At 44.9% G+C, this 12,632-nt stretch overlaps 2 protein-coding genes across 2 annotated transcripts in view; one reads left to right on the plus strand and one right to left on the minus strand.

The window, feature by feature from the left end:
• LOC134984083 (zinc finger protein OZF-like) overlaps window positions 1-12,632 on the plus strand; it is a 48,621-nt gene that overhangs the window by 14,052 nt on the left and 21,937 nt on the right. The gene's annotated exons all lie outside the window — the stretch shown is intronic.
• On the minus strand, window positions 1,769-12,343 carry LOC134984082 (zinc finger protein ZFP2-like). Its single transcript, XM_063949718.1, has 2 exons — window positions 11,630-12,343; window positions 1,769-3,885 (listed from the first exon to the last, which is right to left on the minus strand). Exons 1-2 carry the CDS (start codon window positions 12,294-12,296, stop codon window positions 2,414-2,416), a joined length of 2,139 nt encoding a protein of 712 aa, XP_063805788.1. The 5' UTR covers window positions 12,297-12,343; the 3' UTR covers window positions 1,769-2,413.

Consider the following 12,632-nt stretch of genomic DNA (forward strand, 5'->3'; position numbering starts at 1 on the left):
TTAAATGCTCTACAGTCAGTAATATACTGTCCCTATCCAGGGTATCAATATTTTCTGTCAGGGAGTCTGACCAAGCCACCCCAGCACTGCACATCCAGGCTGAGGCGATCGCTGGTCGCAATATAACACCAGTGTGTGTGTATATACACTTTAGTATAGTCTCCTGCATCTGTCAGCAGGTTCCTTAAGGGTGGCCGTATCCGGAGACGGAAGTGCCACCTGTTTGGACAAGCGTGTGAGTGCTTTATCCACCCTAGGGGGTGTTTCCCAACGTGCCCTATCCTCTGGCGGGAAAGGGTACACTGCCAATAACCTCTTAGGAATTATCAGTTTTTTATCGGGGGAAACCCACGCTTCATCACACACTTCATTTAATTCCTCAGATGCAGGAAAAACTACAGGTAGTTTTTTCTCACCAAACATAATACCCTTTTTAGTGGTACCTGTGGTATTATCAGAAATGTGTAAAACATTTTTCATTGCCTCAATCATGTAACGTGTGGACCTACTGGAAGTTACATTTGTCTCCTCGTCGTCGACACTGGAGTCAGTATCCGTGTCGACGTCTGTATCTGCCATCTGAGGTAGCGGGCGTTTTAGAGCCCCTGATGGCCTTTGAGACGCCTGGACAGGCACAAGCTGAGAAGCCAGCTGTCCCATGTCATCAAACTTCTTATGTAAAGAGTTGACACTTTCACGTAATTCCTTCCATAAGCCCATCCACTCAGGTGTCGACTCCCTAGGGGGTGACATCTCCACTACAGGCAATTGCTCCGCCTCCACATCATTTTCCTCTTCATACATGTCGACACAGCCGTACCGACACACAGCACACACACCGGGAATGCTCTGAAAGAGGACAGGACCCCACTAGCCCTTTGGGGAGACAGAGGGAGAGTATGCCAGCACACACCAGAGCGCTATATATACACAGGGATATCACTATATAGAGTGTTTTCCCTTATAGCTGCTGTTATATGTAATACTGCTCCTAAATAGTGCCCCCCATCTCTTTTTTGCCCTTTTCTGTAGTGCAGGACTGCAGGGGAGAGTCAGGGAGACGTCCTTCCAGCGGAGCTGTGAGGGAAAATGGCGCCAGTGTGCTGAGAGAGATAGCTCCGCCCCCTTTTTGGCTGACTTTTCTCTCGCTTTTTTGTAAAATCTGGCAGGGGTTAATGTACATCCATATAGCCCTGGGGGTTATATGTGATGTATTTTTGCCAGCCAAGGTGTTAATATTGCTGCTCAGGGCGCCCCCCCCCAGCGCCCTGCACCCATCCGTGACCGCAGTGTGAGGTGTGCATGAGGAGCAATGGCGCACAGCTGCAGTGCTGTGCGCTACCTTGATGAAGACTGATGTCTTCTGCCGCCGATTTTCCGGACCTCTTCTTGCTTCTGGCTCTGTAAGGGGGCCGGCGGCGCGGCTCTGGGACCGGACTCCGAGGCTGGGCCTGTGTTCGATCCCTCTGGAGCTAATGGTGTCCAGTAGCCTAAGAAGCCTAAGCTGGCTGCAAGCAGGCAGGTTCGCTTCTTCTCCCCTTAGTCCCTCGATGCAGTGAGCCTGTTGCCAGCAGGTCTCACTGAAAATAAAAAACCTAAAACTAACTTTCTTCTAAGAAGCTCAGGAGAGCCCCCTAGATTGCACCCAGCTCGGTCGGGCACAAAAATCTAACTGAGGCTTGGAGGAGGGTCATAGGGGGAGGAGCCAGTGCACACCAGGTAGTCCTAAAGCTTTCTATTTGTGCCCAGTCTCCTGCGGAGCCGCTATTCCCCATGGTCCTTACGGAGTCCCCAGCATCCACTAGGACGTCAGAGAAAAGACTAAAGCATTTGGGATGTATTATTTAGGAACTAAATAGAGGTACATTAATGAAAAGCGTGAGTAACAGTCACCAGTCTGCTTGTGAAGGTCTCTAGAGTGGAGGGCTCTTGGACTGTGCAAGGCAGTGAGTTCCATGGTCAGGGCTGCAAAGCTAAACATTCAACCCTTAAATGAATTACAGGAGATTCTTGGTACTGCTGGTAACAGTCCTTCATCTGTAGAAGCCAGCAAGCAGGGCAGTAAGGAGGCAGAAGCTGCTTCTAGTACCTTGGACCATGTAATGCTGGGCTGGCATCATCCACCCCTGGCGCTCTCGCTAGACAAACATTTAGGATTGGTATTAGGTTCTCAGTACATGGAGCAAAAAGCAGGTCATATGCATAGCAGTGGTAGACCAGGCCATGATGTCTGATTATATAACCTATGGTAGCATGTATATTTTATAAAGCATAGGAGATAGGATTGACCCTTGAGGAACATTGCACGAGTGATAATTATACTCCAGAAGATTTAAATGGTCCCGTACTTGGGTAATGTCTAATATGTTCAACAAGAGCGGATTTATTTATCTCTCAGCATGAAAATGGCTTCTCACCTGTGAAATCGCTGATGTGTAACAAGATCTGATTTCCGTGGAAAACATTTCCCACACTCAGCACAGGTATATGGCTTCTCACCTGTGTGACTTCTCTGATGTGTAACAAGAGCTGATTTCCGTGCAAAACATTTTCTACACTCAGCACAGGTATATGGCTTCTCACCTGTGTGACTTCTCTGATGTGTAACAAGATCTGATTTCCGTGCAAAACATTTCCCACACTCAGAACAGGAATATGGCTTCTCACCTGTGTGACTTCTCTGATGTGTAACAAAATTTGATTTATATGCAAAACATTTCCCACACTCAAAACAGGAATATGGCTTCTCACCTGTGTGACTTTTCTGATGTGTAACAAGAATTGATTTCAATGCAAAACATTTCCCACACTCAGTACAGGAATATGGCTTCTCACCTGTGTGACTTCTCTGATGTGTAACAAGAATTGATTTCAATGCAAAACATTTCCCACACTCAGAACAGGAATATGGCTTCTCACCTGTGTGACTTCTCTGATGTGTAACAAGATATGATATATATGTAAAGCATTTCCCACACTCAGAACAGGAAAATAGCTTCTCACCTGTGTGACTCCTCTGATGTGTAACAAGATTTGATTTATATGCAAAACATTTCCCACACTCAAAACAGGAATATGGCTTCTCACCTGTGTGACTTTTCTGATGTGTAACAAGATATGATTTCGATGCAAAACATTTCCCACACTGAGAACAGGAATATGGCTTCTCACCTGTGTGACTCCTCTGATGTGTAACAAGATTTGATTTCCATGCAAAATATTTCCCACACTCAGAACAGAAGTACGGCTTCTCACCTGTGTGACTTCTCTGATGTGTAACAAGATCTGATTTCCGTGGAAAACATTTCCTACACTCAGCACAGGTATATGGCTTCTCACCTGTGTGACTTCTCTGATGTGTAACAAAAGCTGATGTCTGTGCAAAACATTTCCCACACTCAGAACAGGAATATGGCTTCTCACCTGTGTGACTTCTCTGATGTGTAATAAGTTCTGATTTCCGTGGAAAACATTTCCTACACTCAGAACAGGAATATGGCTTTTCACCTGTGTGACTTCTCTGATGTGTAACAAGAGCTGATTTGTGTGTAAAACATTTCCCACACTCAGAACATATCAGTGGCCTCTCACTTGCCTTAGCTGGCTGATGGGTAATACGCTTTGTGTTCTGTGTAAAACATTTGGCATCTATAGAACAGGGAAACACTGTATCTACTCTCAGATTTGTAACAGATGCACCAATATCGGAGTGATCAGGAGGACATTTCCCAGGATCAGGGGGATCAGCTGATAGAGCTGGATGTATAATTGGGGTAATGGAGTTATCTCCTGGAGAATCAGGTCTACTATCATTATCTTTAATGTCACAATCCGGGGATACCATTTGATGTCCTTCTGTGATATTCCTGCTTGTGTGTCCATCTGCTGGAAATAAAATACATTAAAATATAAAATGAGTAGACAAGACCCAGGGTGTTACAGGTTACAATATATAATTCTATAACTGACATTTTTTTATCTGTAATCATTAAAAAACAAAAAAGCTAGGATGCTTAGACTGGAGCTTGATCATGTGGGATTACTAGAGGTGACACGGACGCTTGTGTGGGATTACAAGAGGTGACACGGACGCTTGTGTGGGATGACTTGAGGTGACATGGGCACTCATGTGGGATTACTAGAGGTGACATGGACGCTCATGTCTGATTACTAGATGTGACATGGACGCTCATGTGGGATTACTAGAGGTGACATGGACGCTCATGTCTGATTACTAGATGTGACATGGACGCTCATGTGGGATTACTAGAGGTGACATGGACGCTCATGTGGGATTACTAGAGGTGACATGGATGCTCATGTGGGATTACTAGAGGTGACATGGACGCTCATGTGGGAATACTAGAGGTGACATGGACGCTCATGTGGGATTACTAGAGGTGACATGGACGCTCATGTGGGATTACTAGAGGTGACATGGACGTTCATGTGGGATTACTAGAGGTGACATGGACGCTCATGTGGGATTAGTAGAGGTGACATGGACGCTCATGTGGGATTACTAGAGGTGACATGGACGCTCATGTGGGATTACTAGAGGTGACACGGACGCTCATGTGGGATTACTGGAGGTGTCACGGACGCTCATGTGGGATTACTAGAGGTGACATGGACGCTCATGTGGGATTACTAGAGGTGACATGGACGTTCATGTGGGATTACTAGAGGTGACATGGACGCTCATGTGGGATTAGTAGAGGTGACATGGACGCTCATGTGGGATTACTAGAGGTGACATGGACGCTCATGTGGGATTACTAGAGTTGACATGGACGCTCATGTGGGATTACTAGAGGTGACATGGGCGCTCATGTGGGATTACTAGAGGTGACATGGACGCTCATGTGGGATTACTAGAGGTGACATGGACGCTCATGTGGGATTACCAGAGGTGAGATGGGTTTTGCAATAATAAAACAGAAAAGTAGAGAAAGTGCTGTCCTGTTTGCGCACTAAAATAATATATAACCTTTAGTAAGTACAGTAAAGTATGTAAGATAAATCAGTGATATATAAAACACAAAAGTAAATGTATAAAGGTGAATAAAGTAATAAAGAAACAAGTGTATTTGTTGTTAAACATTGGCATGTATATTATATTGGGTGATAACTGATTCAGTGCTGGTAATCCTGGTCAGTAAGAATATATTAATATATTACACCCATACGAGGACGGGCTAAATTACACATTCAATAATATTGTGGCAGAGTTTGCTCCAGCGGTAATCTCAATGTAACATCATACTGTATGTATAAACACTTTATGGGGGGGATTCAGTTCATCGCAAAAACTCCCTAACCAATTAGCCACAAAAAGTTAGTGGTGAAAATTCTCCATAGGTTTTACTGCAAGTTTTTTTATTTTGCGCACAAATGTCTGCGCACTGAGCAGTTGTGCGGTGTTAGGAGGAACTCGTTTAAAAAGCCTTTTTAAATGTTTCCTACTGTATTGTCTTACTGACCTATTGTTTCTTACTGTATTGTCTTACTGACCTATTGTTTCTTACTGTATTGTCTTACTGACCTATAGTTTCTTACTGTATTGTCTTAGTGACCTATAGTTTCCTACTGTATTGTCTTACTGACCTATAGTTTCTTACTGTATTGTATTACTGACCTATAGTTTCCTACTGCATTGTCTTACTGACCTATAGTTTCTTACTGTTTTGTCTTATTGACATATAGTGGCTTACTGTATTATCTTACCGACATATACTTTCGTCTGTATTGTCTTACTGACCAAGTTGCCTTCTGTATTGTCTTACTGACCTATAGTCTCCTTCTATATTGTCTTACTGACCTATAGTTTCCTACTGTATTACTGACCTATAGTTTCCTACTGTCTTACTGACCTATAGTTTCCTGTCTTACTGACCTATAGTTTCCTACTGTATTGTCTTACTTACCTAGTTTCCTTCTGTATTGTCTTACTGACCTATAGTTTCTAACTGTATTGTCTTACTGACCTATAGTTTCTGACTGTATTGTCTTACTGACCTATAGTTTCCTTCTGTATTGTCTTACTGACCTATAGTTTCTTCTGTATTGTCATACTGACCTATAGTTTCCTACTGTATTGTCTTACTGACCTATAGTTTCTTCTGTATTGTTTTACTGACCTATACTTTCTTCTGTATTGTCTTACAGACCTATAGTATCTGTATTGTCTTACAGACCTATGGTTTTCTATATATCCCTCAGTTTAGAAAATTTGACCGAGAGAACAGGACATGATACTATAGCACATGGCGAGGAACCGAACCGTACAACATATCAAACAGCATCCAAGAAACTCTTAACAGAAAAACTAACGCTGTTTGCACGAACTGTTTGAATAAGAACCTTGAACACAGCAGGTTGACAGCACCGAGGTGGGCATCCAGTGTCCCATAGAGGATTCAGAGAAATGGATTTATCGGTAAGTACCAAAATCCTCTTTTCTCTTTCATCCACTAGGTGACACTGGAGTCCTACACAGTAGGGGCGTCCCAAAGTTATCCCCCAGGGAGGGAGTGCTGTCGGTGCCCTGCAAAACTAAACGTCCGAACTTAACGAGTCTCCGGACGCAAAGGTATCAAACTTGTAAAATTTCGCGAACGTGTGGGTTGAGGACCACGTCGCCGCTCTGCAAAGTTCAGTAGTGGAAACACCTCTGGCAGCCGCCCATGAGGCACCCACTGATCTGGTGGTATGAGCACCCGTCTGAACCGGAACCTGTTTGCCACAGGAAATATAAGCTTGCCGAATGGCAAGTCGAATCCATCTAGACAAAGGCTGCTTAGATGCTGGCCAGCCCTTCTTTGGCCCATCATAAAGAACAAACTATGGTCCGACTTTCTGAAGGAAGACGTAACTTGTACGTATACCCGTAAAGTTCGGACAACATCCAAGGACACTTCCCCATCTGCGAGACCCTGAAAAGATGTGACCACAAGTGGCTGGTTTACGTGAAATCCCGAAACCAACCTTAGGAAGGAAACCTGCTCTTGTACGGAGTTCTGCCCTGTCCTGATGAAACATTCAAAGGACTCTTACACGATAAGGCTCCCAACTCAGAAACCCGTCTGGCCGAAACCAAGGCAAGCAATAACGTGACCTTCCAAAAGAGATATTTCAGGTCTGTTCTTGCTAACGGCTCAAAAGTTGGAGATCTCAAAAATTCCAACACCAAATTTAAGTCCCATGGTGCAGTGGTAGGACGAAAAGGGGGTTGTATCCTCAGAACTCCCTGTAAAAAGGTTTGAACCCCTGACAAGCATGCTAACTGCTTGTTGAAATAGGATGGAGAGAGCCCAGCCTCAGTCCTACATCTAGACCGGCCTGAAGGAAAAGTAGAAGTCTGGATAAGTGGAAGTTCGTCGAATTCCACCGACGTTCTTGACACCAGTCCATGTACCTCTTCCAAATCCTGTAGTAGTGCATGGCTGTGACCGGCTTCCTAGCGGCAAACATCGTAGGAATGGCCGTTCTTGGTATCCTTCTGTTTCTTAAGATCCGGGTTTCAATAGCCACGCCATTAAACGCAGCCTGTGCAGGTCTGGGTGTTGGAACAGTCCCTGAGATAGCAGGTCCTCCCTCTGAGGTAACCGCTAAGGATCTTCCACTAGTAACCCTCGCAGGTCTGAGTACCAACTCCTGCGGGGCCAATCTAGTGCGATTAGAAATGCCCACACTCGTTCTCGTTTCAACCGTTTCAGAACCCTGGGTATGAGTGGGAAAGATGGAAAAATGTAAACCCTCCTGTAACACCAAGGAAGTGTTAATGCGTCCACTCCTTCTGCTGCTGGATCTTTTGTCCTGGACACATATCTGGGCAGCTGATGGTTTTGCCGAGACGCCATTAGATCTACTTGAGGTAGACCCCATCTCCTCACCACCATGTCAAAAATCCGTGGATGTAGGCACTACTCTCCCGGATGCATGTCCTGGTGGCTGATAATCTGCTTCCCAGTTTTCCACACCTGGAATGAACACTGCCGAGAGGATGAGGTTTCGCCTTTCTGCACACAGAAAGATCTTTGTGGCTTCCTTTAATGCCATCCTGCTCTTTGTTCCTCCTTGATGGTTTATGTAAGCCGTCATCGTGACATTGTCCGACTGTATCTTTAAGTGTTGACCCATGACTAGGTTTAGGGCTAAGAGAAGCGCACTGTAAACTGCTCTCAGTTGGAGAATGTTTATGGGTAGGCTGCTCTCCTGTAACGTCCATCCTTTATGTCCATGGATACCATGACCCCTCCATGTTCTAAACCCACAATAACTGACTGGATTTATTCCATCTTGAATCTGCAAACCGTTAGGAATTTGTTCCACTAGGACGGCACCCCAACCTCTGAGACTGGCGTCCGTTGTCAGGATCCTCCAATCCCAAATGCCGAATCTCTTGCCTGCTGCGAGATTCTTGTGCAACGACCACCAAATCAAGAAGGCATGGTGGAAGCTGGATTCTTCGATGTAGAAGCCAGTATGAACCTGCTCCCTGAGCAATGAGTTTCATCTGGAATGGTCAGGAATGAAGTCCTCCGTACCGGAGAGCTGCGAACGACGCCATCCTCTTCTCGAGAAGTAGCACAGAGGTGTAGAGAACCCGTCTGTGTCCTTAGTACCTGAGCCACTAACCTCTGTGGGTCCTAGATCTAGTTCTCTGGTAGGAATACTCTTAATTGTATCGTGTCCAAGATGAGACCGAGGAATTGAATCCGTTGAGTTGGCATGAGGTTGGATTTCTGGAAGTTCACAATCCACCCATGTTGAATGAGAAATTGATGAGATGTCTGAGCATCCTTTTTCAGCTGTTTCTGAGATGAGGCCTTGATCAGTAGATCGTCTAGATAAGGTATGATCGTGACCCCTGTCTCAATCCTGTCACCACTATTGCTATGATCTTTATAAAGATTCTTGGGGCTGATGATAGACCGAATGGCAGGGCCCTGATTCGGTAGTGATCCCACACAGGTGCAAATCTTAAGTAAGCTTGGTGAGGGGTCCAAATCGGGATATGAAGGTATTTTGCACTACCAAAAGTTTTGAATAAAATCCCGTTCCTCATTGAGAATCCGGGACTGGCGACTTAACCCTTTGTATGCAGGAGTCTTTGAAGTTGCCTCCTGTAACGCTACTGCTTGCAATGGGCACCTAGGCCCTCGCGCTGCAAATAAATGGACTGTGTGGACGCTCTTGTAACTATCCTGTAACCCTGGGAAATATCTGGTTGACCCAGACTTCTGGTGATGTTTTGGCCCAGGCGTCCCGAAAACCTTCCAACTCTGCGCCCCCAAAGGGGGACCCCGGGTGAGCAGGAAAACCGTCATGCCACGGGTTTGTCAGCAGGTCTGTTCTGCTTTTCTGGTGTCGACTATGAACGACCTCTACCTCTGGTTCCACGAGTCTGTTGCTCCAAAATCTCTTCTGGCTCGGTACGACAGCGATCGAATGAATTTAAACACTGGTCCCGAGCAACCTCCTCTAACGTGTGACGTGGTGCTCGAGTAAGAAGTAGGTAGAAAGGTAGATGTCACTGCAGTTGCCTGCGAAATCCACTTGTCTAACTCATCAAACATCATCTAACCCCCAAATGGAATAGCCTCTACTCTCTATAAAAGGGGAGCGGCAGAGGAGCTGCGCTGCTAGCCTACCAGGGCTTAAGTTATAAGGCATCAGCGTATGAGAATCCCTCGTACTAGCGCCGACGGCGGAAGGAAGTGTGCGGGGGATATAGCCCGGGTCCCGGCGAGTGCAGGGGAAGCTGCGGCTGCAGCCGCGAGAGATATGTCGTTTCAGCGGGCGGCGGGAGGGGACGCTCTTTTCAAGCGCCCCGCTGTGTGTTTAAGAGGCGGCGGTATACGCTGCCGCTGACAGCCGCGCTGTGTCTCCCTCAGCCCTCTGTCTGTAGAGGAAGGAGGGGCAGGCGGGCGGGGGAGCTGACATGAAGCGGGAGTATATAGCCGGCCAGGGAGTGTTTTAGACCGTTTGTTCTGTCACAGCGGCAGCGTAAGGAGGGGGGTGGCGGGGAAGCTGCGCTTCTGAGTCCCAGGGCTTAGAGCTAGAAGGTAGCAGCGTTGTGTGTGGTCCGCGGGAGGAAGTCTGTCATACTGCCTCCTGGATCCATGAAGAAGCTATGGTTACCGTAAGTGTAACTGTAACTAGGGCCCCTTTACAACCAGTACTCACTGCTGACTCTGTGCTCCGGATTCTGAGGAGAGATGCAGATCCCCTTTAGTAGGGATCATTGTATCTCTATTCTGAAGACTTTCATCCCCCTTTACATTAGGGTAACTCAGTCTCAGTACTGAAATGGAGCAGGAGCTCCCTTCTTGTCCTTGTACCTCCTTGGCACAATTTGTCAAACTGAGGGATGTGAAGGAGGAGGAGCCGGCTGTGCAGACAATGCTAATTTTTAGATTGTGCCACACCTCGGTTGCAAGCTTCACACCCCTACTGTATAAGACTCCAGTGTCCCCTAGTGGATGAAAGAGGAAGGAGGTTTACTTCTTTCTTTCCCGACCGCTCTTCTATGTAGAAGGGAAATATCTGCTGTTATTGAGAGATGCTCCCTGTAAGGAATATAGAAATTTGCCACTTGTAGCTGAACGTGCAAAAGACCCCCACCCAATTTGCATCAGTTAAATTAAAGTCTCCCATGATTATGACTTCTCCCTTTAAAACCATTTTAGTGATGTCCAACAATAGATTCCTGTCCAAATCCTGCCCCTGGCCAGGTGGTCTACAGATCACCCCAATGCGAATAATGTCCTTCTCCCCGGTTTCTGTGGTGACCCAAAGGGCCTCAGATTTGTCTAAAATATTTTGTATTAATTGAAGTAGCCTTTATGCTTTTTTTCCACATACATTGCTACCCTTTCTTCTATACTGACCATTCTATCCTTCCTAAATAAATTGTATCCTGGAATAGCTATGTCCCAGTCATGATCCTCATTGCACCATGATATTGCCACAATACCCAGGTTATCCCTTGTCATTATCACAATTAGCTCTGGCATTTTGTCTCCTAAGCTCCTAGCATTTGCACATATAGCTTTAAGAATTATGTCTGTGCATCTGTTATTAGTAGCCATGTCCAGACAGTACAAAATAAATGACAAGTTTAAAGTTGAAATTACCTGTTTGGTGATGTTGTTCAGTATTTGGTATTTGTTTTTTTAACTAATCAGGAATTATACTCTGTCCTTTACACCATGACTACACCTCGCTAAATGTAAAAGATATAAACATGACCACAAATGGCCAAATAGGTCAACTATATACAAGGAATTATTTAATACCTGCATAATCTAACAAAATTAAGGTTATTTAATAAAAGGTTGCTAAACTGAGAAATTTAGATCCCATACAAATTAGGCGCTCCACAAAAAACACACTACTACTTATATATGATCCCTAAAAATAAACTTCTGCTTGTTACATTTAATAACATTATAGTGATGTGTGTAATAACTCTCTTCATCTGATGTTTGTCATGGATAACCTTGTGTTATAAACACCCAACTGAGAACAGGGCTGATGGCAGAGGAGGGTGTAGAATAAAAGATTGCTGTAGTGACTGAGCAATGAGAATATGTGACTTCTGTAATAAGTGTTTATTACTCACCTGTGCTGATATCTGTAGGGATCTCCTCCTCCTTACACTGCTGATCACCCCTCACATACGTCTCTTCTTCTCCCTCTATATCTTCTGCCTTTATATCAGTCACATACGTCTCTTCTTCTCCCTCTGTATCTTCTGCCTTTATATCAGTCACATACGTCTCTTCTTCTCCCTCTGTATCTTCTGCCTTTATATCAGTCACATACGTCTCTTCTTCTCCCTCTGTATCTTCTGCCTTTATATCAGTCACATACGTCTCTTCTTCTCCCTCTATATCTTCTGCCTTCATATCATTCACATACGTCTCTTCTTCCTCTATATCTTCTTCCTTTATATCTGTCACATACGTCTCTTCTTCTCCCTCTGTATCTTCTGCCTTTATATAAGTCACATACGTCTCTTTTTCTTCCTCTATATCTTCTGCCTTCATATCAGTCACATACGTCTCTTCTTCTCCCTCTATATCTTTTGCATTCATATCAGTCACATACGTCTCTTTTTCTTCCTCTATATCTTCTGCCTTCATATCAGTCACATACGTCTCTTCTCCTCCCTCTATATCTTCTTCCTTTATATCAGTCACATACGTCTCTTCTTCTCCCTCTATATCTTCTGCATTCATATCAGTCACATACGTCTCTTCTTCTCCCTCTATATCTTCTGCCTTCATATCAGTCACATACGTCTCTTCTTCTCCCTCTGTATCTTCTGCCTTTATATCAGTCACATACGTCTCTTCTTCTCCCTCTGTATCTTCTGCCTTTATATCAGTCACATACGTCTCTTCTTCTCCCTCTGTATCTTCTGCCTTTATATCAGTCACATACGTCTCTTCTTCTCCCTCTATATCTTCTGCCTTTATATCAGTCACATACGTCTCTTCTTCTCCCTCTGTATCTTCTGCCTTTATATCAGTCACATACGTCTCTTCTTCTCCCTCTATATCTTCTGCCTTCATATCAGTCACATACGTCTCTTTTTCTTCCTCTATATCTTCTGCCTTCAT

This window comes from Pseudophryne corroboree (genome assembly GCF_028390025.1).
Source record: "Pseudophryne corroboree isolate aPseCor3 chromosome 3 unlocalized genomic scaffold, aPseCor3.hap2 SUPER_3_unloc_34, whole genome shotgun sequence".
Lineage (NCBI taxonomy): Eukaryota > Metazoa > Chordata > Amphibia > Anura > Myobatrachidae > Pseudophryne > Pseudophryne corroboree.

Bases quoted from the DNA above. Each gene is read 5' to 3' on its own strand.
- LOC134984082 (XM_063949718.1), bottom strand. From the start codon at position 12,296: ATGAAGGCAGAAGATATAGAGGGAGAAGAAGAGACGTATGTGACTGAT. The intron at 3,886-11,629 runs GTGAGTAATAAA...TTTTATTTCCAG, and splicing joins CCCTACAGATATCAGCACAG to CAGATGGACACACAAGCAGG.